General features: G+C 53.0%; 2 protein-coding genes across 4 annotated transcripts in view; one reads left to right on the top strand and one right to left on the bottom strand.

Moving 5' to 3' along the window:
- Positions 1–294: 294 nt before the first annotated feature.
- OTOP2 (otopetrin 2) lies at positions 295–25899 on the top strand. The gene is given in 9 exon segments (XM_063410059.1): positions 295–504; positions 20201–20400; positions 20996–21421; positions 21875–22011; positions 22599–22657; positions 23303–23436; positions 23885–23970; positions 23973–24794; positions 25407–25899. Coding segments are annotated over 7 exon segments (1803 nt in total). The 5' UTR covers positions 295–504; positions 20201–20400; positions 20996–21027; the 3' UTR covers positions 25578–25899.
- Positions 7145–27816, bottom strand: part of USH1G (USH1 protein network component sans) — a 28458-nt gene continuing 7786 nt past the window's right edge. Inside the window, exons 3-9 of one of the 3 annotated variants that reach the window (XM_063410061.1) lie at positions 25897–26014; positions 24602–24776; positions 19628–19737; positions 19027–19250; positions 16870–17635; positions 8242–9483; positions 7145–7540 (exon numbers count right to left, since the gene is read on the bottom strand). In XM_063410061.1, the coding sequence (XP_063266131.1) occupies positions 7537–7540; positions 8242–9483; positions 16870–17033 (1410 nt within the window). In that variant the 5' untranslated portion in view covers positions 17034–17635; positions 19027–19250; positions 19628–19737; positions 24602–24776; positions 25897–26014 and the 3' untranslated portion in view covers positions 7145–7536. Of the gene's footprint in view, positions 7541–8237; positions 9484–16869; positions 17814–19026; positions 19251–19627; positions 19738–24601; positions 24777–25896; positions 26015–27816 lie in introns of those variants that run through there. The other 2 variants (XM_063410064.1, XM_063410062.1) reach the window with 2 other exon arrangements.

The raw sequence follows: 27816 nt of genomic DNA, 5'->3' as shown, positions 1-27816 counted from the left end.
AAACCACAGCCAGGGTCCACTTCCCTCGGCACGGGTGACCCAGCCCGCACCCCGCCACCGAGCATCCCTTGAGAGTGCCCCGGTGCCGCAGGGCTCGGTTTGGAGCTGGCAGCTCTCATGTAAAGGAGCAGGAGAGCGGCGGGGATCAGCCGGGCTTTGTAGGTCAGAAAAATGGAAGTGCGGGCAGTGCGGGGACTGGGCTGGGTCAGCCCGTGAGTCAGTGGTAAAGGAGGGACCGGCGGAGGCTTTATTAGCGGCGGAGGGGTGGAGCGAGGCTCCGCAGGCAGGCGAGGAGCCGCGCCAAGGTTCGGCACCGACGGAGCGGGGCTCGTCCTCCCCGCCCGACGCGGCCCCGCGCCCCGGCCCGCCGGCGATGTGGCCCCGGCCCCGCTCCTCCTCCTCCTCCTCCTCCTCGCCGTGCCCCTGAGGGGCCGCCGAGCCGCTCGCCCCCCGCTGCAGCCCCAAACGCCCACGGCGCAGCCAGGAAGGCGGTGATGGAGCAAGGTCAGTGAAACAGGTTTCTCCTCCCGGATCCCTGGAGCAGGCGTCCTTCGAGCGCCGGCCCGGGAGCTGCGGACTTGTTGACAGCGGCTCTCGTTAGCTCGGTTATTGAGCGGGGCCGGGGCCGGGCTCCCGGCGCCTCCGGAGGTAGCGGCTCCGATGGGCGGTGGATGCCCTGTGCGGCTCCCCGTCCCTCCCCGAGCGGGCAGCCGTGCTGCTCAGCCTTCCCTGGCCTCGTGGGACCCCAAGGGATCCCCCTGCCCTGGGGAGTCTGCTCCGAAACACCGGTGCTGAAATAAGGGGTGCTGGTGTGGGAGGCTGCAGTGCCAGGGGTTTGGAAGGGTTCGGGGGTGGCCTCCCCGTCTGACCCCGGTGCTGTGTCCTGCAGCCATCCCGGGCCAGCCGAGCCACAGGGCCGTGCTCAGGGGTTGTTTGTGGCTGTGGTGAAGGGATGGGCTGCGGGTTTATCACCGCAGATTTAAAAGGCAGCAGCAGGCTGGCTCTCAGAATCTGCCTTCTGCCCTGTTCAGGCCTTTTGGCATTCTGGGATTCCTGCACGTTCCTCTGTGCTGGTCACCAGCCCTGCCCAGAGCTGGTGGCACTGTGCTCCGGGGATGGGCACGTGTGAAGTCCGGTCATCCCAGGCGTGGGTGCATTTCCAAAACACAGCCAGACAGCCCGGGGCAGTGTCCCGGGGGGATGAGCACGGCTGAGGGTCCCAGGCTCTGCTTGGACATGGCCATGCCTGCCCAGTTTTGCTGTTTGCTGGGGTAGAGATAATGGATGAGAACAAAGGGATGTTGTGGCAGACAGATCTGTTGCTGGCGCCTCCTGCGAGGGCAGAACCTGTCCTTGGACCAGAGCAGTGTCGTGCTGAGCCTGCCCAGGCAGCGGTGGCTGCAGCCTCAACAGAGAGCAGATGGCACCCTTGAGAAGTCCATCCATGCCCAAACTGTCTGGGTTGAGGTGCTTTCAGGGCTGGATGCCACCCTGGCAGCCCTGCCCTTGCTGCTCCAGCCAGTGCAGGTCATGAGGAACTGGGTGGCCCAGCCCTCAGCCAGGTGTTTCCTTTGGTGGTGGCTGCTCCTGCTGCCACCAGGACTTTCAGGGCTGGGTGGCTCGGCTGGCTGTGTAGAGTGCTGATGTTAGAGCTTGGTGTCCTGCAACAGGAAGATGTAGCTGTTGTCAAGGTACAGTCTGAAAGGTTAAAGCTTAGAGATCAGGAACAGCAGGAAGGTTGTCTCTGTCACTCCAAGAAAGTGAGGGATAATGATGAAAGCTGGGATCACCACAGCCCTCAGAGCCACCCTGGAGCTCAGGCTGCGAGCAGGGATCCCTGGTGCCACAGGGCAGGCAGTGACAGCCATTGGCCTGGCCCCACACCAGCCAAGGGTCTCGCAGCCCCCTCAATGCCTTTGTCCCCCAGCTTTATCCCACCGAAGTGTCCAGAGCAGGATGTACAGGCCATCCAGAGCATCAATCCTGCAGTGCAGGTGTTTGCCCAGGCACAGCATGGTCACAGCCACCAGCACTGCTGAGAAGCCACTGCTGGTATTGTCCCAGCTACAGGGGGTTTCCCATCTGCCATCACCCCTGGGACCATGTGTCCCTGCTGAACTGATCCATCACCCCTGGGACCCAGTGTCCCTGCTTAGCTGATCCATCACCCCTGGGACCATGTGTCCATGCTGAGCTGATCCATCACCCCTGGGACCCACGTGTCCCTGCTGAGCTGACCCTTTGTTCATGCAGGGGATGTCGTGGTGCTGGGGCTGTGCCTCACTGCTCAGTGCTCTCACCCCAGCACGTGGAGTGGCCCAGAGCCAGCTCCATCACTGGGCTCGAGTCAAGTCCTCCTCAAGCAGTTCCCCAGTTTCAGTTTCCCTGCAGCAGTGTTTCTGTGAGCCCACCCTCACTGCTGGTTTCAGGGCTGTGCCAGAGCCTGGCTGTCACAGGGTACAGGGGTGTTCAGCAGCTGGGGACAGTGATGTCCTGGATGGTGACCTGTGGTGACCAGGTGGTGCCTGTGCTCCAGGCATGCTTCTTCCCAGCAGTTCTGTCAGTGCCCATTGGGATGGATCCAGGGTGAGCCAGGTGATGCTTCACACCTTTCTCTGCCCTGGCTCCCCCCTGGGATGCTCAGTGACATCTGCAAAGGTGTCCCTGTGCTCCTTCTTGGGAGCACGCCAGGATGATGGGTACCAGGACAGTGGGTACCAGGGAGCTCACTCCAGCCCTGGCAAAACTGGTGTCAGAATCCATGGCATTGCTTGATATTTTGATAGTACTTATGAATTGCATTAAATAGAAAATTTATGAATTGCAAATGTAGAAAATTGTTTGCCCTGTTATATATGGCAAGATAAAAGACTGGAGGGGAGGTGACACTGCTCAGGGGGGTGAGGTACATTGTGTGCTGGTGGGAAAAACATTTCGGGATTGCTTACTAGGGAATGCTTGTGTAATGAACCAGAGATGGAAAATGAGGGATCAAGGGGTTTGGGAAAGGAACAAACACAGGAAAACAGAAAAGGGGATAAAGGCTGAGCGTTGTGTGGAAAACTGGGCTGGTCATTGTGTGCATGTGGCTCTGTCTTGTGCCTGTGAGCATAGTCAGTTTTGTATTCTGATTAAAATCCCTTTCTAACTCCTTTTCTGTGTAACAAGTTGCCAGTGTCATGGGCACATGAGCAGATGAAGGTCCAAGTATATCTTCAGTATCTGAAGTCAGAATTTAAGTAAAATGATCCTTTAACTTCTCCCACTCTCCCAGCCCATTCAGCAGCTGTGTCACTGGGAAGACACCCTGAGCTGTGTCCATGCTCCTGCCTTTTGGGGCACTTTGGTTTTGGGAATAGCCATGGAGACTGCCAAAAGCAGTTGCATGGCTCCCATGAGGTGCTGCATCCAACCCAGGCCGTATCAGTGCCACATCCATCCCTGTGCTGGGCTGCCAGGGGACACCATGCAAGGCACAGCAAAGGCAGAGCATGCTGGGGGTGCCCTGCAACAATCCCCTGGCCCCTTGCCTCCATCCTGGCCATGCACCTCCCTGCAGCCATGCATTACTCAGCTGCTGGGCCAGGAAGTGAAGCTATGGTGGGATGGGCAGGAAATAGTTAAGCAAGTGGGGTGAAGTGGCCCACGCTGGCCTGGCAGGGACTGGACCCCAGAGTCACCCTCTGCTGTGGGCACCATGGCTGTCACCAACTCCAGGCGAGCCTGGGGGAGAGGAGCACCAGGCAGGTGATGGACATCTGAGGACAAGATGCTCCAGCCCAAGAAAAATGCCTCCCCCTGGTCCTCTGTGTCTGTAGGATCTATTTAGTGTCCTACCCAGTGTCCTGTGGTCAATGTCCTTTCCCAGTTCCCATGTCAGTCCCACATGGCAAAGCTGAGCACACATTCCATCCAAGGGCAGCAGCCAACAACCCGGTGCTGCCAGAAGCTGGGGAAGCAGCCACGTCCCCATGGGCCAGCAGTGGTAGCCAGCAGCCAAGCAGGAATGCTGCAATGGTGCCTGCAAACCCACATCTCCAACACCACCAGTGTATGACCTCAGTCACCCCCAAAAACCTCCCCTGCCCTCTCCCCACTCCAAGCTGTAGTCTGGAGCATCTGAGTGCTAACGAGTCCCAATACATCCCCCCCTTGCAGCAGCTGCCTGGGGATAAAGGCAGGGCCCTCAGCATCACTTTTGTGAGCAATGCTCCTTCAGCAGAGGAGCTGGGGCTGTCCAGCTCAAGGATGGAGTGTCCATGCCATGGCTGGGCCACTGGCATGGCCCATTGGCCTTTCTCCACCCTACTCACCACCTTTTACACTGTCAGCACAAGGAAACACGTGTCCAGGCTAAACCCAGGGGACTGCTCTTGCTGGGAAGCCCCATTTAACACAGGCACAGGGCAGTTTGGGATTTGTGGCTTGGGGCATTACAGAACAACCATCCTCAGGATCCCCGGTTCCCTGATGGGGACGTTCTGCCATCCGCTGCAGGACCTGCCCTGTGTCTGACTGCTCCGCTGCCACAGGCAGGGACAGGGACCGTGTTTGCTTGTTGGCAGCAGTGGGTCAGGGAAACCTGCTGCCTGGATGGGTTTCTGTTTGGGAGGGTATTTAAGGGTGTTCTCCAGGGTGTGCCAGCCCTGGCCTCCACCCTGCTTTCACAAGCGCCCTCTCCGAAAGGAGCTTGTTGTTCTCGGTCCTGGAGTGTAATGAGCACTGTGAGATTTCCCCGTGGAGGCTCCGATGGGCAGAGCAGCCACAGGGCGAGCTGGGCTCTGAGAACCTGGGGACAGCCACGTTCCTGTCTCATGCCCAGGGCAAGAGGAGCCCGGCTCCATCATGAGGCCAGGAGGATGCAGCAACCCAGCTGCACAGGGGGAGCTGGAACACAGGAACATCTCTTTGGATGTTGTGTCCTGCAGGGGCTGTGGCCTCACACTTTGTAGGACAAACCTGGTTGGAAACCATGGACCAAACCTCAAGACAAGGAATACACGAGATCCAAGTGCAGATGCACGTTCTGGGGCTTTTGGTGCCAATGACAGCCACCCCATGTCTACAGACCACCCTCCTCATCCCACAGAGCCCATCTCTCGGGCTCTGCCACACTGCATGGATCCCACAGCTCAGTTTTGGTCTCTCCCTGTGTCACGGAGGTGACTACATTGATCTCAGGGCTTGGTGATCCCAAGTGGCATTTCTGGGCTTGGTCTCAGCTATGCAGGGACACATCCCGTGGCACTTGGGTACTGTCATGTGACCAAACCTTTCACTGGCTGTTTGAAGGAAAGATAAGTTGGGAGAAAGGATCTCTGTCAGCATCAGCAACTGCTGGGGTGTTCCTAAGCAAAACAGCAGAAGTTAGGGAGCGTGCACACCCCAGGTGCCTAGAGCTCTGAAATACCCTCCACATCCCTATGCCTGGCCTGCTAAAGTCTCCAGTGGCTGCCAAGCCAATAGATCCACTTCTCTTTGTCATCTGCTGGGATAAACTGGCTCCCGTTGCACAGGAGTGAGCCGTGGCAAATCACTGCCCTCCTGCACCCGGCACAGACCCAAAGGCACAATCCATCCCTGGGGAAACTGGGGCTGGGGACTGGTTCATGGTGGGCAGCTGGTGCTCTGGCAGTGATCCAGAGAAGGGCAGAGGGCTTGGCTGAGGTTCACATGTGCATGAGGAAGAGGGTGAATTTCACGATCAGAGCCTCACCTGAAAACTGGCCTGAGGGTGCCTGTCCTGCTGGCAGCAGTGGATCCAGGGGGGCTGTGGGTCTTATCCTGCTCTCCCAGACCCAGTCCCGGCAGAGGGAGCTGTGACATCAGCCAAGCCATCACTCTCCCTGCTGGGACACCAGCCCTGGGCTTTGGAAAGGGACCAAAGAAAACAGTGCTGGGGCTGGGGTAGTGCAGCCTTCTTGGAGAACTCACTGACTCAGCACATCTGATTGCTCACCCTTTTCCTGCACCTTGAGCCAAGAGTTATTCAGCACTTGTAATTTCAAATATAAATGCACTGTTAGGTCTTTAAAAATGCTTTAAAAAACCAAATCAGTTTACATCCGTGCAGAAAGAGCTGAGACCCTCAGGGCAGTGATGGTGTTTAGGTGTGCAGGGCACAAGGCTGGGATTCCACACTCTCCTGGTGGGGATTCAGCCACTCAGGGAGCACCAGGGCAGAGTAAAACCTGAGTATTTCTAACTTGCAAGGTGTAATTTTCCTCCCCTACACTCACACACCCAGGGCAAGCACAGGCAGGGAGCAGCACACCTGCTTCATACCAAACAAATCCCCAGCTTCCAACCAGCATAACCACAGCCTCTGCAGCTCCAAAGGGACTGAGAGTGCTCCAAATCCCAGCCTGGCCTGGGATGAGCACACACAGGTCATTCCTTATCATTTGCATCCCTGAGATAAAGTGGATAAGCAACGCCAGTAACGTGTGCAGCATTTTTCTGATCTGGCAGTCTGCATCACAGCCTGAACAGGCACTTTGCCAACACCCCATGGCGCAGGCTGCTGACTCTCCCTCAATAGGATATGTCACTGCTGCTGCAGCCCAGAAACTCCTGCAGCCCAGGAGCCATTCACAGATCACCTGTAAAATGGCACAGTGGAGCTGGGAGTGTACTGGTCAGTGGGATGGGTCTGGAAACACCTGACACTGCTGTTCAGAGCTGTGCTTCGAGCACTGATGCATCAAGGATGCTCAGAAGCAGCTCTGGGCTGCAGCCTGGTGCTGTGCTCTGTCCTGGGAAATTGCTGGGTTTCAGAGACAAGGTCCTTTGCTCACAAGCTGCTGACACAGCTCAGTGCCCTGCGGAGATGGGACAGAAACATTGCGTCTGTGAAACAACCATTTGACCACTGGAAGGCAAATACCAACGTGTTTGAAGCATCATCTTCATTCTGGATTTTGCCCTCAAGGCAGCATAGACCAGGCTCACAGACTTGCTGGGCACCAACTGACCATCAGCTGACACAAACGAAGACCACGGCCATCAGAACTCCCTTCCAAAAACACAGCACCAGACAAGATGATGCTTCTCACCAAATGAGAACCAGGAGAGAGAGCAGAATTCCCGAACCCTCTGCTCCTTGAGCCCAAACCCCAAAACAACCACTTGGCTCAGGGAAGAATGGATTGTAATTATTTATTTTGGGTCCCTTTGAAAATATCACGTTATCTCCTTCTGTTCATGGCTTGGTGTGGTCTCACAGCCTGTGACAGCAGCGTCCCAGCCATCTGTGCAGCTCACTCCTTCTTCCAGCGAGTGGGAGACCACGGTCCCTTGCAGGCTGGCTGGTTGGAGCTGCCTGGTCCAATCTTGGCTGTTGTCCCTCCGTGCCAGGAACTGCCCGGGAGCATTGCACAGACAGGGAGCAGAGCAAGGGAGCAGTCCCATGGGACTGGTGGGGATGGCTGTAGCTCTCAGCTGCCCCAGGAAGGGAGTCTCTGGCTTGTGTTTTCTGGCAACTTAGAACTGGGTTTGTTTCTCGAGCATTAAAAAAAAAAAAAAAAATTGCTGCTGCTATCTGCAAAGGGAAAGAGAAAAATCTATCAGCACCCTGAGGATCCGAGAACAAGCTGTACTGAAAGGCTGTAAAAGCAGCACATAGAGATCTGAGGGCTGGGAAGCCCAAATAACACAGTGAATTGGGATGTCAGAGCATGTGGCCTTCCCTTCACCTCTCTGACAGGTACACATCCTTTAACCCTACCAACCAAACCCTGGAAACATCACAAAACAGCAACAGCTCCAACCCAGACATGCAATTTCCAGAGGGCTGAGTAAGATCTCAAGCATTTGGGGAAGGATTCCTGATGCCACTGGGCACTGCCGTCAGCCTGCTCCCACCAGGAATTGCGGTCGATTTCCTAATGTCTTCAAAAGGTGAAGAGTCAAGACAAGCCTGAGCGTGGTTGAAAATCTCAGCTACATGGACTGAGAAGCATCAGACCACAGAGCAGTCTGCATTCAGATGGGTTATGAAATGAAACAAGGGCTTCACGTCCTGCCCAGTTACATTAAGGCTGTTGAGTAATGAACTAACGTTATTGCCACCTCTCCAAACTCTCATCCTTTCCACACGAGCAGGAATTTGCCCACACACAGAAGTGCTGAGGTTACCTGGACTCCTACTCTTCCAAAGCAGATTGAAAACAAGACCTTACGTTATCCACATCTCCATCTGCCGAAGGGTTTAAGCTCTCAGACACCCCATCTCCTACTTACAGTTCAGTGTCTACAATGACATCCGGCTTCTCCAGCGTTTGTCGTCTCCTCTGGATGGCATCCACAATCTTTTTCCTGGGGCCCAGTGGGATATTGATGCTCTTCAGGTCATTGTCTGAACACAGCATGAGGGCTTCCAAGTCAATCTTTTCCTTCTTCAGGATGGAGATGAACTCAAACATGTGCAGGGAAGCCAGAAAAGTTTCCAAGGGGCTGGTGTCCGGTTCGTCGTCGTCGTCTAAGCCCAGCTCCACCTCGTCCCAGGGCAGCTCCTCGGCGTTCCTCTCCTGCAGGCTGTTGGCACTGCCAATGCTGTCGTTGAGACTTGGCGAGCGCTGCAGGCGGCTCCGCAGTCTGACGCCCGTCCCGTCGGCGCCGTCCTCCCCCGGCGCGGCGCCGTCCTCGCGGCCGATCCCGAAGAGCCCGCTGCTGACGTAGTTGCGCCGGAACACCATGGTGCCCAGCCCGGGGCGGTTGAACAAGGAGTCGTGTCCGGAGTCGGTGCTGACCTCCGAGTGGGCCGAGTCCATGTGCAGGCCCGGGTCGCTTATGGCACGGGAGACGGTGTCGTCGTCCGCCAGGAACATGTCCCGGATGTTGCGGCGCGTCCACTCCTTGGGGCTGGCGTACGTGCCCTGCTTCACGAACATGACGTCGTTGCCCAGCTGCAGGCCAGAGAGAGACCGCACGCTTTTCCTCCCGTCCTCGTAGATCTTGAACGTCCCGTCCACCTGCTTCTTCTTCTCTAATTTCTTTTGTATTTTTGTCTTTCCCTTGGCCGTGCCGTGGATGGTGGCTTGTGAGTATGGCAGGGAAGTCACCATGGACATGTGCTGGAACTTCTTGCTCAAGGTGCTGCTTGAATAGCTGGAAAAGCTCATGGTATCCGAATTATCTGACATCTCCTTTCTGTACCGTTTCTCCATCCTCTCGTGGTGCTTCTTCTGCAGCTTCACACAGTCCTTAATCCTCCGCTCTGCGTCCCGAAAGGCCTTGTCCTTCAGTTTGCTCACCAGCTTGGGGTTGAGGCTGCTCTGCTTGGCAGCGATCGAGTCCAGGTACCGCACGCACTCCATGTGCCCCTTCATGGCTGCCATGTCCAGGGGCGTGTGGTAGTCATTGTCCAGGCACCAGATGTTGGCCCCAAAGGAGATGAGGAAGGAGAGGCAGTTCAGGTGGCCGTTGGCTGCTGCCAGGTGGAGGGGGGTGTTCCCCCAGATGTCACATTTGTCTGGATCACCCCTAGGCAGCAAGAAAAACAGCTGGTTAGCATGCAGGGACTGATAACAGACTCCACTGAGATATTCCCAGCTGTGCAGGGGCAAATCTGCACCATGAACTGTTAAGTCCTTGAAATATCAAGCTGTGCACCTCTGGTTCCTGCAACCTAATTTTAAAGGGGTCTTCTGGAGGGGTGTACTACTGATGTGGAATCACGTGCCCCACATGCAAGTCTGTGGCAATGTCACTTGAATTTAGGTCTCAAGAAAAATGTGTTCCCACATCAAACCAACTTCTGGAGAAAGGCAAGCCAGGATCTGAATAGCCCAGAACTGAGAAATGGGTCTGATTCCAGCTCAGGCCTTAAGCTTGTTGTAAAATTTCAAATCTCAAATATCATATTAAATTCTAGTCAGATTCTGCCTTCAGATCTTGGCTTCATTCAGACTCTGGTGGGGGGGGGCATGCCAAAGTGCCTCTCTGTATGCCACACCCTGGGTAGGACACCTTGGGATCCCACCATGCAGCATCCATCCTCAGCAATGGTTCTGGATCCCCCCAGCTGCCCAAACTCCCCATGCACCTGTTCCTTGGCACCTGGGGAAATCTGCAGCACAAGGGGAATGCTGGCAGGAGAAGGTGAGAGTGACTTTGCTGTCCCTGGCCTCGGCATTGGGATTTGGGGGGGGATTTTGCTGTACCATGCTCGGTCTCGATAGCACGGCGGGAAGCACGTTGGTATTAGCACATCCTGAGAATCCAGTTTCAGAGAAACTGGAGATTAGGTTTCTGCTCTCCTCAAGAGCTGGACACTGCCAGTAGCATCTCCATTCGCACCATGCCAGCCCCTGCCCCAGCAAGCTGCTGGCAGGACACAACTCCTTGCATCTCCTGCTTCCTGTGCCAGGATGAGCACAAACCTGGGATTCAAGGAAAGTCTGTCCTCCTGCCATTCCTCTGTATCTGTGCTCCGGTGAAAGGAGAGAGAGTTCACACCCCTGCTGGCACCAGCCCTCTCCTGAGCACATCTGCTAATGGTATTCAGCCAGCAGCAGTATCTGTCAGCAGGGCGCTCTCCCTCCATGCACATTGGATATGGCAAAGCTTTTTATTAAGGCTGGGTAGCTCCACCACCCTCAGGAGCAGCTCCTCGTGGGCAGCAGGGCTCTGGCAGAGCTCTGGCTCAGCACAGCTCCTGCCTGTTCCCACACTATCCTTTCAGGGAGCTCCAGAGGAACCCAGCACTCTTCCTCCTCCACACAGATCTCAGCTCCTATCCATGGTGACACCAGGAGTGCAGAAAACAAATCATAGACTACAGAAAGTGACCCATCAAGGATCATCAGGTCCAACTCCTTAAATGCACACTTGAGACCTTCAGCAAGGGTTACTGAACTCCTTGCTGCTTTAGGGTCTGCGTTGACAAGAGCTGGGAGCAGCAGAGCCCAGAACCCCATCCCAAATCCTATGTAGTCTGAGCTATGGCTTGTCCGACTTCAAAGAGTCCAAAAACTTCTCCAGGGAAAGAGCAGGAGATCACAGGGGCAGAGGGACTTCTTTGCCCTGCTGTTTTGCACCTTCATCACTTTGTGCCAGTGCACAAACCCCAGAAACAGCCTCATCCAGCACATTCATCCCCACACAGGGACCCCACTGCCTGCTTGGAACACTGCCCAAGGGGCAGCAGAGACAGAGAGGAGCTGCCCAGACAGTGTAATGCCAAGTTTGCAATCCTCAGGCTTTAAAGAAGCAGTAAAGCCTGTCCAGAGGTTAAGCTGGAGATTATTTGCACCCAGAGCATGAACTTCATAACTTCACTCCCTGAAAGCTGCTATGAGGTGCACTCAGCTTTTTCTGTGGGACCATGAACAGCAACTCCATCATAAACTTGTTTTACTAAATTTGTAGAAACATAGTAAGTACAACCTTGAGTTCATTGGCAAAATCAGTAAGTTAATGAAAAGGTTTGAAACTCTGTAAGGCTGAAAAAAACCACAAATGCTTCAGGACTTCTGAGCCAGAGCCTTTGATATCTCTCATAGAAGGAGAAAAAGGTTTCAAAAATGGGTGATGAGAAGGGAGAAGGCAGGAAATCACAGGATTGAGCAGCTATGAACCAAGAAAAGGAGAGAAGGGATCTGGCAGTGCCGAGTTTCCAGGAGCAGTAACTCCCTAGCCCTTGCCTCTACCCTCGTAGTGACATGTCCAGGCTGGGAAATGCATGGGGAGGATAAATATTTGATGAATTGCAAGAGAGGAGTAAATTATTGATGGAGCTGGATTTAAAGAGCCAGTGAACCTGTTCCACATGGAACTGCTGGTGCTGCTGGAGAGACTCTGGTGCGTGAAGGGCTGTTGGTTTGTTCTGTTTGCCCTTGTGTGCCTGGCTGTGTGGGCAGGTGAGCCGGGGCACCCTGAGGGTCCCAATGTGTGTGTGGACTCATGATGTGGGCAGTGACTGAAAAGTGGACTCAATGGAAACAATCTTGCTCCCTAAACCAGTGTGTGGATGCTCAATCCATCAAGTACCTTTTGGAGCCTTTTCTCAGGTCTGTCTGGTTCAGGGGGCAGAGGGCAAAGCCAGGGAGGTCTTGGGAGTTTCATATGTAAAGGTCTACTTTCCTCAGAGAGTGAGGGGAAAGAACATCCAAACCAGCTTTCCCTGGTCGTGCCCACTGTCTAGAAACAAGAGTATTAGAGCAAAATTAGACATCTCAGGCCCTCTGCCCTATAAATGTCTGCCGCAGGCACTAAAAATGCATCAGAAGGAAGGAAGAATGGTGACTTGCAAGTAGAGAGGTTTGATTCAACTCAGATAATAAACATGAGGTCCTCCCTCTGGCAGGTGTCTGTCTGAGCAAAACTTCACCTCCGGGGTGCTGCACACGAGGAGATGCTGACTGCAGGGTCCACTAAGTGGGAACGTATTTTAATAACAGGTGTAAAGTGCAGCACTTCTCAGCTTCAAAGCGTTTTTGAGCACTTAGTCAACTCCTGTAATAATCGTTATTAAAACACTGTTAATTGGGCCCCTTAGGTGGACATGTGCATCTCTTGAGTCACTGTGTTTGCACCATGACATGCACGCTCACTCCCTTCCTGCGGGTTTTTCCCCTCTGCTTCTCCCATGGGATCCAAATTAGCTGGGAAATCCAGTGGTGCTTACAAATGCTCTTCCCTGGCTGCATGTGTGGAGTTCCTCCGATAGCAAAGGCCTGGCTCATCCTTGGCTCATGGGTGTTTGTGAGGAATAGGGCCCTCAGACCAGGAGCCAACTGGGTGCAGGGTGTCTCTGCTCCCATAAAATGCTTTTGGATAGAGGAAGAGTGGGGGAAAAAAAATATGGCTTGAGGGACAATCCTCACTACCTTCAGCATAGTCAGTCAGAGCAATGACCCAAGCAAAGCCTAGAAAAGAGCAGAAAAGATGAGGTTTTGGGCTCAGGGCAGAGCTTTGGGTCCTGTACACCAAGTTTTCCCCAGGTGGTGGTAGCCCAAGGACCCAGCTGTCCTCCAGGTTCAAATCCCCAAAAATCCAGCGGAGGTGCTGTAGATGAGGGTCATGCCAGGGCTCTCTGCCTGCTGTCCCAGCAGAAAGCTGGGCTGGCAGTTCCTGTGCCAGGTGCCTGCTCATGCCGGGGCAGTGCCCGGGGCCATGTCTGCTGGTTCAGCACCTCGCCGTGCCCAGGGCTCACCCTCATTCCCAGCACACAGCTCAGGTGCCGGAAGCCACGAAGCTGCAGCAGTGCCCCGCCCTGCTCCTTCACCTTCCCGGCAGGTCACCACCCGGGGAAGGTCCCCACCAACACGGCCGGGCTCCCGCTGGCTCCAGCCCTGTGGCTGCAGAGGATGTGCGGAGGATGCACATCACCTGCACGTGCCTCTGCTGCAACCTCCGCTGCAGCCCTGCCCCGCCTGGGGGGTGATGCCCTCGAGCAGCCTGGCTGATGTCAGGAGCCACCCTCAGCCCCAAACCACGGCCGAGCCACTTGTCCCCTCTGCACTGACACCCAAAGTATCTGTGCCCCCTGTTTTTGTGAGAAGGGGAAATGAGGACCAGCTCTGCTGGGTGACACAGCTGAGTGAGGACCTGCAGACACATCCTCACTTCTCCTGCTGTCTGCTCTGAGTTCTGGCTGATCCCAGCCAAGGCCCCCAGACCTGCCTATAACTGGAGCTGGACTGGTGCCTGCCACTGCCACAGCAGTGCCTAATGAACCACAAGGAAGAATTACTGTGTCTGAAAAGCCGCAATGCTAAATGCCAGCTTGCCTGCCCCTTCCCAGCCATCATGTTAATTGAGTTTGTTTTCCTCACTGGAGCCCAGCCAGGAGGAAGAAAAAGGCTTTTTGTGTGGCAAACAAGAAGGATGAGCCACTGCTGATCCCTCCATCCCAAACCCTCTCTCCTTCCATTGCAAAGGGGGCACAGAGGCACAGACACATCTAGAAAGGGCAGTGCAATAAGCCTGCTTCATTTCACCTTCCATGTGGGTTGGGGCAACAAACTTCCCTCAAAGATCTACCAAAGGATTTCTCTCCCCCTTCTTGTTTCAGCCTGACACCACAATCTGCTGAACACACATGGATGAGGTCCCTTCACTGGTGACAGAGCCTAGATGTGTCCATCAGCCTGGCACGACCATTAGAGCCGTGATTTGGGACCCCAGGAGCCCCCTCCCACAGCCCTGCTCTCTCAGGGTTCCTCTGGCCACCCTCACTAGAGCATTTCATAACAGCCTGGCCCTAGAACAATGTCCTGGCTTGTTTGGGCACTGGTGCCACTGCCCAGCACTGGCAAGGAGATTTTGGTGTTTCTTTCTGCCCCAGGACTCCCCCATCTGTGCTTTGACATCCCCATGCAACCTAGATGGAGCTCACCAGCCCCCTCAGACCCTGCAGATGCCTCCCACCCCATCCCTGCCAGCCCAGCCAAGCCCCAAAGCCTCTACTCCCCCAGATCTCCATGCCATAGTCCTGCACCCCCCTGTCTCACAGTGCAGGGCTCTCTGAGCCAAAGGAGGAATGTTTTGGCAGCAGAGGCCAGAGAGCAATTCCCTGACATTTTGGGATACTCAGGGGTCCTCCCTCTTGCCTCACAGTGGTTATAGCGCAGGTGTAATAATAACAATCTATGACACAGCATTAAGTTTAATCTCTGAACAAGGCTTAAACACTGTGGCACATCATTCTGAGCACTGGCAGAAAATTACATGGTCTGTCCTCAGGCTCTGCTGGGTCTTGCACAATTCCACCTCTCTGGCACCCTTGTCCCCAGGCTGGGGCTTTCCTGCCTCTCACAGACCCAAAGGAAGCTCCAAGGAGCAGGGGTGTGCCTGCCTCCATGCCAAGCACTTTGCTGGTCTCTCTGTGGCCCTGGGCAGGGATCTGACACGTGGAGATGAATGCACGAGTGCAAACACATCCTGCAGGCCCACAGCCACACATCTTACTCCACCATCCATCACGTAAAGGGCACTGGGCTTTTGCCAGGCTATTTGCCTTGTCAGGAACAAATGTATATTAGGTTGTTAATTAAACAGTAGCCAAGTTGCACTCGAACACGATTTGAGCCCACAAGGACCTTTTAATCCAATGGAAATTTATAAAAGCAGCCTTGGGCTTTGTGGAGAGGCAGAAATTGCTGGTTTGGATGGGGGTTGGCACAGAAGGCAGTGGTGCTGCTGGCTGCCTTGTGATGGAGATGAGCAATATGAGGGGATACAGTGATATAAGAAGATTATAAAGTCAGTCCAAAAGGCTTTGCCTTTCTGGAGGGGCATCCACCGCTTGGGCCTTCCAGATTGACTTTCTGGCCATCAAAGAGTCTTTGGAACCATTTTTAACTTCAGAGTTTCATCCCCTGAGCATTCCTCCCACACCTCTCTGGCCCTAGCCAGCAATTCCTGTCCTGACAGGAGCTCTGGGCAGGTTTTTGCTGGGCACAGCCTTTCCTGAGAGGCAAACAGGGAGTCACAGAGCCCCACCCAGGGAAGCATCCCAGGGCCCTCAGCCCACGGCCACCTCAGGATGCTCCACTCGGAGCACTGTCCTGCTCTCTCCCTTCCAGACTCAGAAATAATCTTTTCCTGAACCCACTCCTCCTGCATCAGGTGCTCAAGGACTTCTCAAAGCCACTCAGTACACAGCCTTCAGTTCAGGATCTGAAAGGAAATGATTTACAGTGGAAGGACAGCCATGGATGGAGGAGCTCTGCCTGTGAGCACAGCTGAGGTAGAGGCTGAATGTTTTACACAAACAAACCAGAGTATCAGGGGGTGGCAAGAGCACAGGAACAGGTGCAGTGGAGATGTGGCTGGTCAGGCACAAGAGCTGCCAACACAGCCCAGGGTGGGTGAAAAATCCCTGCATGGGAGCTGACAGGCCCACCAAGCCCAGCATGGAGAAGTAAAGCCCTTTCAAGGAGGTGTGATGTCCATCCAGGCTGCTGACCTCAGCACCATCCCTCAATATTAGAAAGACATCCGTCAAAATCAGCACCACCAATCTCTCAACACAAGGGAGAAGCCATTCCAGCTTGGATGGCTTTAGATGAGGTGCTCAGAAGAGCTACTGGAGCAGAAGGAAGCACTGAGCTGTGTCCTTGGGGGGTTAGGAAGAACTGGAGAGTCACAGACTGCCTCAGAGGGAACCAGGAATGGCAGATCTTGCTTTAGCACAGACCTTGTGTGGTTCGCCAGCACCAAGGTTAAATCCCTCCAGTCTGACAAGTCCCCTTAATCCCACTCCCACCTCTCCACCACACTCACATTTAGGGAGCCATAAACTCTTAAGATTTGGCAGCCCAGGGTGAGGTACAGAGAGACAGAGTAGTGTGGACCAGGCCCTCCTGGGAAGGAGACTGGGCTTAAAGAAATCTGCTCTTGGAAAACCTGAATTTCGCAGGCTCCAAGTGTAGAACAAGCTGCCCAGGGGTCACATACTGAGACCTTGCTTTAGGTAAAACAAACAAGGGCCACCCACTGCCAGCTGGCACTGCAGGCATTCTTGGGACAGAGGGAGCAGTTATTTTCTCTGCCCCCTCACTTAAAGGGGCTTTTCTCCATGTCAGCAACACCATGTGTTTATCTTTACAGGACCTGTAAAAGATCACAAAGCACTTGGAAAGGGGAACTCATCCTTGCCCAGGGTGCTGCAAGCAGGCTGGGGGCAGGAGCACTTACAGGGTCACAGGAGCTGGGAAAGCACAGAGCAGTTATCAGGAGGGTTGGATTAGATCCAAAGTACCACCAGCAAAGAGAAGTACCAGCAGGGAGGACAGGAGCAGGGGTCTTATGGACAGAAGCCATAATTTTGTGGGGCACACTGACCTGCGAAGAAGGAAGGGGAAGAAGGGGGAGCCAGCCTGTCCGTTCTGCAGAGCAGCACCGTGCCCTGCCAGCACTCACCCTCTGCTGACAATGAGCCGCAGGGCGTCCAGGTTGCCGTGGTAGGCAGCCCACAGCGTCGGGGTCATGCCATCCTCGTCTGGCGAGTTCAGGTCCTTCTTGGTGGCTTCCTTCAGCAGGTCCAGGTAGCCGTCGCGGGCGGCTCGGTGGTACTGGTCATTCATGGTGCACAGGGGTCCCCGGGCCAGCGCATGGGTGCCCAGGCAGAGCCGGGCATGGGCGCGGAGGCGGCCGGGGGCAGCTGCCGGAGGGCCCCGCTCGCCTCGCACAGCTCCGTGTACCAGGACACCTGAGAAGTGCTGGCCGGGGAGGCAGGAGCCGTTCCAAGCCCAGCCAGGCTCCACAGCGCTTCCCCTGGGTCCTAAGCATCCTCCGGCCCCGGCGGCTGCTCTAACCCGCACCAGCTCCACGGCGCATTAAAAGCTCCAATTAGGCAGCGTCGCTCTGTTGGGCTCTGCGCGGGCTCACACAGGAACCATTCAGCAGATTTACGTGTCCCCAGAGCACAGCAGGCTGGCAGCAAGGCTGCTGGGTTGTGTCCTGCCCGGTATTCCACAGACACCCCATCTCAGGCAAGGGGCAGCGGCAGCCAGAGGAGGAAGAGTGGGTCAGTGGAGGAAGCACAAGCCCCCGTGGCCTCCACTCACAGCCCTGTCAGAGCCGGGACCTGGATGGATAATCCTGCTCTGTGTGGAGCTGGCTGAGAGTAATGTGGTGACTGATTTCAAAGTAATACCAGGAGTGTTCACAGCTCAGCTTTTCCTCACTAAAAAAAACCCAAAACCTTTCTTTCTTTCTTTCTTTTCTTTCTTTCTTTCTTTCTTTCTTTCTTTCTTTCTTTCTTTCTTTCTTTCTTTCTTTCTTTCTTTCTTTCTTTCTTTCTTTCTTTCTTTCTTTCTTTCTTTCTTTCTTTCTTTCTTTCTTTCTTTCTTTCTTTCTTTCTTTCTTTCTTTCTTTCTTTCTTTCTTTCTTTCTTTCTTTCTTTCTTTCTTTCTTTCTTTCTTTCTTTCTTTCTTTCTTTCTTTCTTTCTTTCTTTCTTTCTTTCTTTCTTTCTTTCTTTCTTTCTTTCTTTCTTTCTTTCTTTCTTTCTCTCTCTCTCTCTTTCTCTCTCTCTTTCTCTCTCTCTTTCTTTCCCTCTTTCTTTCTCTCTTTCTTTCTCTTTCTCTCTTTCTCTCTTTCTCTCTTTCTTTCTCTCTTTCTTTTTCTTTCTCTCTTTCTCTCTTTCTCTCTTTCTCTCTTTCTTTCTCTCTTTCTTTCTCTCTTTCTTTCTCTCTTTCTTTCTCTCTTTCTCCCTAGTGTCCCTGTCCCTCCTCTACCCTGCCTATACCCACAGAATTCTGCTTTCCAAGGATTTGCACCACAAACTGTGCAACAGGAATCTGAGAAACCAAGGGAACTCATAAGGGCTGGGAAGGGCTGGAAACGCTCCCTTCCTCACCTCTTTTCTCTCTCTGGAGACTAAAAAAAAATAACCCTGTGTGTAACTGGGTGCTTCACTGCGGTGTGCAGGGCTGCAGTGTCCGGCCCCTGGTGTCTTTTATGCTGACACAGAGTTCCCGGCTGGGTGAGACCCTCGGGGAGCTGCGCAGCCCCAGGCGATGTCTCCAGCACCGCGATCCCGGTTCCCGGGCACCCTCTGCTGTCCGAAAGACGGAGCCAAGCCTGGATGCTGACCGGAGCACGAAGCTGTCCCAGTTCATTACACCCAGGGGTGAATCGGTGGATTGTATCCCCTGGGACGTGCTGACAGGGAGGAGGGATTTCCTGCTCCTCTCCTGTTCGTTTTACCTGTCATGTCCTGGCTCTGGGAATGGAGATCTCCAGGGCCAGGCTCTGTGTGTGTCACCACGGCACAGGGTTTGGAGAGGGTGAAGACAGAGCCACCAGATGGGTGAGAAATGGGAGGAGAGTGAAAAAATGGGGAAAGACTGTAAGCATCGAGGAGCTTGGAAGGCAGTGAGCAAAGAGGAACTAAAACAGTGAGAAAGGCAGCTTATTTTTGTAAGGGAAAAAAAAAGCCCCAAGACAGGAAGGTGGCCCTAAAGCAGTGCCAGGTGCACCCACGCAAGCTGCAGTGATTAATCCTGGGTGACTGACACGGCTGCCCGGGGACACCGGGAAGTGCAGCAGAGCCAGGGTCTGCCCAGTTTGCTTACCTCAACACCAGCTCGCCCTCCCTGGGCAGGTCCTGATGGGATACAGTAGCCACTGAGGTTTTTGTTGCTGGTGAAAAGCAGCACAGTGACGTCTGCGATTCATTACCGACGTTATTTAATGATTCTTGTATTGTTACTAATTCGATTTGTTGCGCCGTTCGGTGGCTGCCGGGGGGACTGGGAGCATTGCCCGAGGCACTAAACACTCTTTCCTCTGTTGCTGGCTGGTAAGGACAAAAGAGGCAGGGTAAACCAGCCCGAGGGGCCTCGACAGAACATCATTATCCGCCCGGAGCTCTCCCCGGGCTGTGCCGCGGATCCGGAGCTCTCCCTCCCCATCCCGCACAATTCCCTTTGGTGCTGTCCCTGCAGTGCAGCAAGGAGGACACCAGCAGGCAGGAATGGGGCTGAGAAAACACACAGCGAATGGCCCCAGCTCTGTCCTCACCCTGAAGAGAGAAGGCAGCAGAGACATCTCCAAAAGAGGCATTTCAAGGACTAAAACTTGTCCCATCCACCCAGAACTGCCATGGGACTCCTGTAGGGCCCCCACAAAGCATAGCTGGGTAAAAGGGACCTTGAGCAGCAACTGTCCCCTTACCAGACAAATGTTTGAATCATATCCGCCCTGTGGTTTGGGACATGGTCTTGGCAGACTCCTTGGAGGGACAGGAGTTAAGGTCCTGAGGTCCAGAGAAAGGTGATCCCACCCTGTAAAATCAAAGGCAGTACGTCACCAAAGGAGAACACAAATTTTGGTCCCTAAATCCTGCCCTTCTCTAGTGCTAAACCTTCCTCGTTGATGACACCATGGGTGGGAAAGGATTGAGTTACCCGTGGCACTGAACAGGTACAAATGCAAATTTCTTCCTTTTCCTCAAGAGCCTTCGAGGCATGGAGCTGATTTGAATAGCACAGGGTGGGGCAGAATGTTTATTGTGCTCCAGTAAGCAGAAAGCCAAGCACAAAATCATCGCCAAAGATAAGTTCATCACCCAAACCATCTCCTCTCAAGGGAAGAGACCTCATGCATGTAGGATAATTGATCTGGGGAGGTGGCCTTGCTCTGTGGTGACCATGACCCTGTGACTGAGCAGTCCATGCCATGCTTAGCAGTGCTGTCAACTCATGCTCTTGCTAGGTAAATAATCCTTATCTCTCCATCTCTTTCCAGCTTCCCCAAAATCTATTGCACAAAATGGATCACATGAGTTTCTCTGAGAAGCCCACAAAGCCCTGCTGTCAGCTCCAGACATGGTATAAATTACAGAGACGTACCAACGGGTATAAATTCTTCAACTGACCAAGCTGCAGCAGCAGGGAAACTTCTCAGCCTGGCAGGAGCAGAGATTTGGATCCCAGGCAGCAAAACAGGTTGGTGAAATGGCTTTGTTTGGGTGGTTAATTCACTTTGTTTTGGGCTTTTCACTGAGAATCAGTGAAATGCCAAACTTGGCACAGGCAAGGGGCTTTAGAGGGTGTGACAACTCAGGTAGTTCACACCCTTCCTTCAGGAACTGCTACAAATTATGATGTGATGGTCCAAAGATTCCCGGGGGTTTCTTACCTTTCAGTGGCCTGTTCTTCAGCAAGGAAGTATAACAATTTCCCAGAATGTTTCGTGTTTGACATCTAGAATTTAAACCACACCGGCTGTTTGCCCCAGGATATTTGATCCTGTGAATGCTTTTTGGTGTTTTTCCAAATCTTGCATCAGCAAACACATAAATGTTGTGTGACCAATTAGACACACTTCATTACACTGACCTGGGATCTCCCTGAGTAAGAGCATCTTAAGTAAAAAAAGCCTTCAGGGAACCAGGAAAGGAAAGTTTGAAAATGAGCTCATCCCTCTTCTTGCACTCCCTGTTCCTGTGATACATCCTGTCGTCCTCATCACGTGTGCTGCCTTGGCCCAGTCCTGGGCTGTTCAAATGCACCTCTCACTCGTGGCCTCTCTCCCCAGCAGGACTCACCCTCGGGCAGAGCCGTGGCTGAACCATGACCGAGGAGCCCGGGCGGAAGGACAGCGAGCTCGGACACCCCCAGGGCAGCATGGGCTGCGGGCACAAGGACGACAAAGCCAGCCTGGCCTCCAGCCAGACGGCGCCTTTCAGCCACCAGCCCTCCACGCCTGCCTCCAAGGAGGTGTGGAAGAAGGGCGGCCGCATGTTCTCCATCCTGCTGGCCGTGCACTTGGCCCTGCTGGCCTGCACGCTGGTGAGCAGCGGGGCGTTCGAGAAGATCGCCGTGCACGACTACGACGTCTTCTTCCTGCTGACAGTCATGATGCTGGTCGTCATCATCTGGATCATCTTCTACCTCGCCGGCACCTCCCGCTGCCCGGGCGCCGTCCTCGGCAAGGACTCCCACGCCGGGCCCATCTGGCTGAGAGGTGAGGGCTGGGGCTGGAGGGGGGATACGGGATGGGCATTTCCTGGGATCATCAGCTATTGCAAGGGAAGCAGCAAAGAACTGGGCACAGCCTCTTCCTGCAGAGGCAGTGGGGCACGGCAGCAGGCCCTGCCTCAGGTCAGCTCCTGGTCCCTGGATTCACTGCCAGGTCTCCCTGAGTCCACAAAGGCTCCTGGTAACTTACACCAGTATCTCTCCCGCTGCTTTTGCAAGAGCTGTTAGCCCCAGCATACCATAAGTGATTTAAAATCCCTTCCAGCCAAAATCAATGTTTGATCCTGTTGCTGCCAAGATAATTTGGGCACTGGGAGTGGAAAAATGGCAGTAGTAGCAAAGCCTCTTCATGACATTTCCTCTTCTTCCTCTCATCCATCTGCATTATCCCATGTGTGTACGCATCTGTCCAACCACAGATATTTTTGTTTCCCAACAGGAGGCCTGATCCTATTTGCCATTTTCAGCCTTGTCATGGATGTGTTCAAAATAGGATATTACTCAAGCTTCTACAGCTGCCTGTCTGCAATCAAAATCATCTACCCCATTGTGCAGGCCATATTTGTGGTTGTCCAGGTGAGATGGTTGTGCTCTGTCTTGGGGAGTGGTAGAGACACAGGCACCAGTGGAAGGAGCTCTGATCTCTTGTATTTAGTCCATGCAAGGGCTTAAAGACTCAGCCCCCACCCAGCCCACATCTTCTCCCTCCAACCACGACAGCTTCCATCTGTGGCAACTCAGCTCACTCTAAGGCTGTGATTTAAACTTGTTACCATTCCGTGACATTTTTGTCACAACTCTGAGCAGCCCCCAGCCAGCCAGGCCTCCTTTCCCATGAAGAACAGTCAAGGCAGGGGCTACCTTGCAGTTTGAGGGCCCACACAGAGGACTCCCTGCTTGGGGACAATGCCAAGGAGGGAAGAGATCAGAGAGGGACGATTTAGACAGAACAAGGAGTGGCCATGGGCAGAGCAATGGCAGTGGGAGGAAAGAAAGAACATCCAGCAGAGGGCCAGCATTATGAACCAGGCTGAGCCCAGGTGGACCCAAGCAAAAGAGGCTCCAGCTTGCTCCCTGCTCTACAGGGAGATCCCTCCTTCAGAGGGATGTGCTTTGCTTTGTTGTTATCCTGGAAATAACAGCTCTTTTTCTTTCCCCTGCAGACATATTTCCTGTGGGTCTCTGCCAAAGACTGCATCCACGTGCACCTGAATGTTACCAGGTGAGAACTGCTGCTCCTTGAATCCCACTGGCCCAGCAGACCTGAGCCCCCAAAGCACTCTGTACTGTCTCACACAGCTAAAATTTAACCAGGGGATAATCCCTTAATGCTGTGCAAAGCTAAACCTGCTCAATCTCCAGTTTAGATCCCAGCTCAGGCAGCTGTGGTTAATGACCTGTGGATCTATCAGGGTTGGGATTCAGTTCAAGAATACAAGCATTACTCAAAGCAGATAGTATTAAATAAATAATTATCATTAAATAATGATTCATAGTTGACTTTTTCTCCCCTGGGGAAGATAACTATGGAGTGGGCAAGCCTCAGGCTAAAACAAGATCTTGTCCACTTTTGCAAGACTGGATCTACTGGAGACCAATTCAGATCTATTAATTTATTCACTATAAGAAAGAAGCTCTTTCAAAGGCAACAATGGGAATCAAACCTTGCTAATTCTCATGAGCATGGACTAAAAATAGGAAGAGAGTGAGGACAGCAAAGAAAGGATCAAGATTTCTAGTCTGGGCCACTGAAGTCCTCGCACCACTTCAGGCAGATGCCACAGTCCCTCTGAGCACACCTAAACCATGGATGGGAGAAACGTGGATTAATGTCACAAACCTCCTCCTCCCCCTCCTCCTCCTGCAGGTGTGGCTTGATGCTAACGCTGACTACAAACCTGGCAGTGTGGATGTCAGCAGTGACAGATGAGTCTGTCCACAAGGCACATTCAAAGCTGAAGAAAAACATGACAGAGGAAATCTTCAGGTGGCTGCTGAAAGGTAATCTGCCTCTTTGTGAAGCCATCTGGTCCAGGGAGAGATGCCATCAGGTAGAAATTGTTCCCCAGCAAGTCAGATTTTATCCCTTTTCAGAAGGTCTGTTTAGAGCTGGGGGTACTTTTGTCAGGGCTGGTTTGTTAAAAGCTGAGTTTGGATGTTCATTCCCCAACCTCTGTCAGAGAGGAGTCAGAGAGATTATAGACTGTAGAAATGGGATGGGATTGAAGAAGGCAAGGAAAAAGAAAGATTTAACCTGACAGTTAACTTTCTAACAAAGAACCTGGACACAAGAAAGCTGAGGGTGAAGTGTCCTTGTTTTCAAAGAGGTCACATATCCTTTTGTTCTTTGTCTTGATTTTCACTGACCCCAAACATCCAGTTATTGAGGAATAAGTGTTGGCTCCTTGTTTTAATACCACGGCCTCTGTCTGATTTTGTCTTGTTTCAGTGGGAATGAGAAGCAGCTCAGTTGAAGAATGCAATTGCAACAGCCAGATCTGCCAGATCTTCAAAAATGGCTACTTTTGGCTGTACCTGGCTACTTTTGGCTGTACCCCTTTAACATTGAGTACAGTCTCTTTGCCTCTGCCATGGTCTATGTCATGTGGAAGAACGTTGGACGCTTCATAGACCACCACTCCCACTACATTCAGCGCCTGAAGTTCAGGCTCTTCCGAAGGACCTTCTTTGTAGGCATCATGTTGGGCCTCATCATCCTCGTGAGTGGTTTGGGAGTCCTCATCCTCTATGAGGTGCAGGTAAATTCCAGCACTGAATCCAGCAAGAAGAGCCAAGCCCTCACCATGTATTACATCTTCAACATTGTGTGTCTGAGCCTGATGTCTCTCGTCTGCATCGGTGGCTCCGTCATCTACCGGTTTGACAAGAGGGACATGGACCGGCACAAGAACCCCACCAGGACCCTGGACGTGGCCCTGCTGATGGGGGCAGCCTTGGGGCAGTATGCCATCTCCTACTACTCCATCGTGGCCATCGTGGCCAGCACGCCGAGGGACTCCATCAGCGCGCTCAACCTCACCTACGCGCTCCTGATGATCGCCCAGCACACCTTCCAGAACGTCTTCATCATCGAGGGCCTGCACCGGCAGCCCCCCAAGGAGGACTGCAAGCACGAGCGTCACCAGAAGGATCTCTACGGGCTCACCTTTGTGAACGTCAACGCCGTGTCCCTGCGGGTGCCCGACACTGCCGCCGCCTTGGCCGCCGCCGCCGCGCCCGGCACGGAGGCCACGCGCGCTTCCGACCTCGTGAGGTCCCTCACTGCCCCCAAGAAGATGAACTGGAGGAGGAAGTTCCTGAGGGAGATCTCCATGTTCCTGCTGCTGAGCAATATCATAGTGAGTACATGCAGGGAGAGGAGTTTGTGGGGGAAGGAGAGGGCTGCAAGCACAAGGGAGAAGAGTCTGTGAAGGAAAGGGTGTGGCCCATGGAAAAATAGTCCTTTCTGTGCCTCTGCTGTACAGAAGGGACATTAGTTATGTTTATAAATTATATAAATATATTTCTCTTTATAAATATATAATTATAAATTATATATAGATGAAAATCAGAATTCTGATCCCCTTGTCCCCTAAAAAACCCTGCCCTGAAGTAAAGACATTTCAGGCTACATCAACAGACTTATCACCAGAATATCAGACACAAGAGGTGGTGCAAGAGAATAATCAGTTTCATATTCAGTATTTTTATTGTGTATTAGTGGATGTGTGGGATAGCTTATTAAAGGCAATAAATTACATTAAACCATTCCCTTCACACCCCCCAAAGAAAGGATGTAAAGTGACAAATATCTGGGTTGAAGTCTGGGTTTTCTTGAGAAATGGCAGCACATTTCTCCTCAAAACCCATGGCCTGGGAGGTTGCTCCTTTCCCGGGCAGCTGTGGCTGCAGGTCCCGGAGGTACCACGCACTTTTCTCACTGCAGTGCTGTTCTCCATTTCCTCCCACAGCTCTGGATCATGCCAGCGTTTGGTGCCCGGCCCCAGTTTGACAATGACACAGAACTGAACTTCTATGGTGACTCCATGTGGCCGGCCATCGTGGACATTTGCCTGCCCTTTGGGATCTTCTACCGAATGCACGCTGTGGCCAGTTTGCTGGAGGTCTACATCATGTCCTAAAGAGCTCCCTGGCAAGGAAGATGAGATCCTCCTCAAGCAACTCACCTTCTTCTAACCCAGGGCTGGGAAGCTGCCCAGACATCCCCAGGGGTCTCCAGCACTGCCTGAATCGTGTCCCCTTACACTGTTTGGGTGTTTATGAACTGTCAGTGAAGATCATCCAAACATAGTCCAGATTTTATTTTTGCTACTTGTGTGTGGATGTGCCTGTGTGTGTCTGAAGTTCTTAAAGCTTAAAAGAGAACAGATTAAAAAAAAAAAAAGGGAGGTATCTAGGGTGGGATCATGGTGCTCACCCTTGGTTCATGCAGAGACTCACCTTCCTTGTAAAGCCTGTTCACTCCATGCCACTGATGGACTTTCCTGAGTGTTCTCAGCACCCTTGGGCAGTCAGAGCCTCCCTGCACAGCTGGAGGGTCCAAGGGGCTGACACAAGCCTGGAAGGACAGAAAGGGAAACCACTTCACCTCCTGGTACGGCCAGTCGGAAATCACTCCCCTGCAGAGATGTGAAAAACAAACTGGTGACCACCAAAGGCTTTGGGAAACGTTTTAATCCTTCCTCTCTGTATTGCCCATGTGTATGGGCCCTCTCAACCCTTCCCTGTGCCAGCCTCTGTCTTCCTCTCCAGGGAAGCATCACTGCAGTTTCCTCTTCCCAAGGAGGGAGAGCTGTCCTGGGATCCCTGATATGGGATTGCTCTAGCACACTTTTTTCTCAGATTTCCTGAATCAGGGCTCAAGAATCATAAAGATGATGTGGGCAATACAGTCTGGGAGATAATAAAGAGATCTTTCTTTTTTTCTTTTTTCTGTTTTTAAATACAGAATGATTTTTTTAAAAATATATGAACATTTTTGTATGCAAAGTTATTTATTGATTTTTACTGTAACTCCTGAAGGGACCCTGTGACACAGAAATCAATGCAATGGTGTGGCTGATTTGATCTCCAGCACCCTGAAGGGATGCTGGTGCTGCACCCTCAAGCCTGTGAGTGCTTTGAGGCTTAGAGCACAGCCCTGCTCTCAGACCCTAGGGCCCTGACTCAGGTTTCTGGGTGCCTGCAGCTCTCCATGAACTGCCAAATGATTGAGGGGGCTTTCAGAGCAGGAGTCCTGGGCTGCAGAAGGTAGAAATGGGCCCCTCTGCTGTACCCAGCATCCAGGCAGAGCCTCAGAAAGCCTTCCCTGCCAGAACAGGGATGTCAACTGGCACAGCTAAGCTCTGTTTGCATCCTGAAAAATCAGGATTTAACTGTTCTAATAAAGGCTTTATTGTTCCATCAGGGTTTATCGTTCCAATAAACTCTGCAGAGGTGGCAGAAAACCTCAAGCCTTTTCCTACGGACGCGTGCGCATCCACCGAAGGGAAAATAATAAATGGAAATCACGGTACTCGAAATGGAGTGATGCAATTTTCCACCCCACAGCCCAGGCTGACGTGTTTCCAGTCACTTGCCCTCCAAGCCCAGCTCACCAAACCAGCAGGGACCAGTGTCTCTGGCTGGTCTGACACCAGTGCTCCTGTCTGCCAGCAGCCTTCCTCTGAACTGGGTAGAACATGGGGGAAACCTCAATTTCCCCTGCCCTCAGAGGGCTGCACACATCCAGCATCTCCACTTGGGTAAATCCTTCCCCTCACCAGCCTGGGAGTCTTTCAAAGCCCAACTGACCCTCCAAAGGCCTGGTTCTATTTTTACCATTGATCTGATAAAGATAAAATCTTTCTCTAGAAACCTTACCTTTCCTAAAACAAAAGCCTCATTATCCTGTGGCTCCTGCAGTTGAAGTTAAGTCAGAAAAGAGGCGCAGACGTCAGTCCTTACAGCATCACACATTGTTTGAACCCAAGCTGCTGAGCACACACAGGGGCAGAAAACATTTTTAATCACCCAATCTGTTCCCAGGGGGGCACACTAAGTTTCCTCCTACGTGCTCTTGCTGGTTGCTGCTCCCAGGTTCCCAGGAATGGGTGCACTGAGTCAAGCAGGGCACACTTTGAACAGCTCTTTTCTTCTTAACAGCTCTTGTAGGGACATTTCTGGGGCCAAATAGATTCAGGATGGGTGTCAGGAGACCAAACAACTCAAGTAGCTCTGATACAGGCGATAATCCCAAATCAACCACTCCAGGGTGGTGGGTCAGCTGGAACCACAACTCCAACCACAGGCCTGTTGGATAAACCAAAATGCTCTGGGGATGGCAGAGGCTCCTCAAGGATCCCTGGCTAGGCTGAGGTA

The sequence above is a fragment of the Prinia subflava genome, chromosome 12 (genome assembly GCF_021018805.1).
Source record: "Prinia subflava isolate CZ2003 ecotype Zambia chromosome 12, Cam_Psub_1.2, whole genome shotgun sequence".
NCBI lineage: Eukaryota > Metazoa > Chordata > Aves > Passeriformes > Cisticolidae > Prinia > Prinia subflava.
Note: the sequence above shows the minus strand (reverse complement) of the source record. Positions and strands in the feature narration are given on the sequence as shown.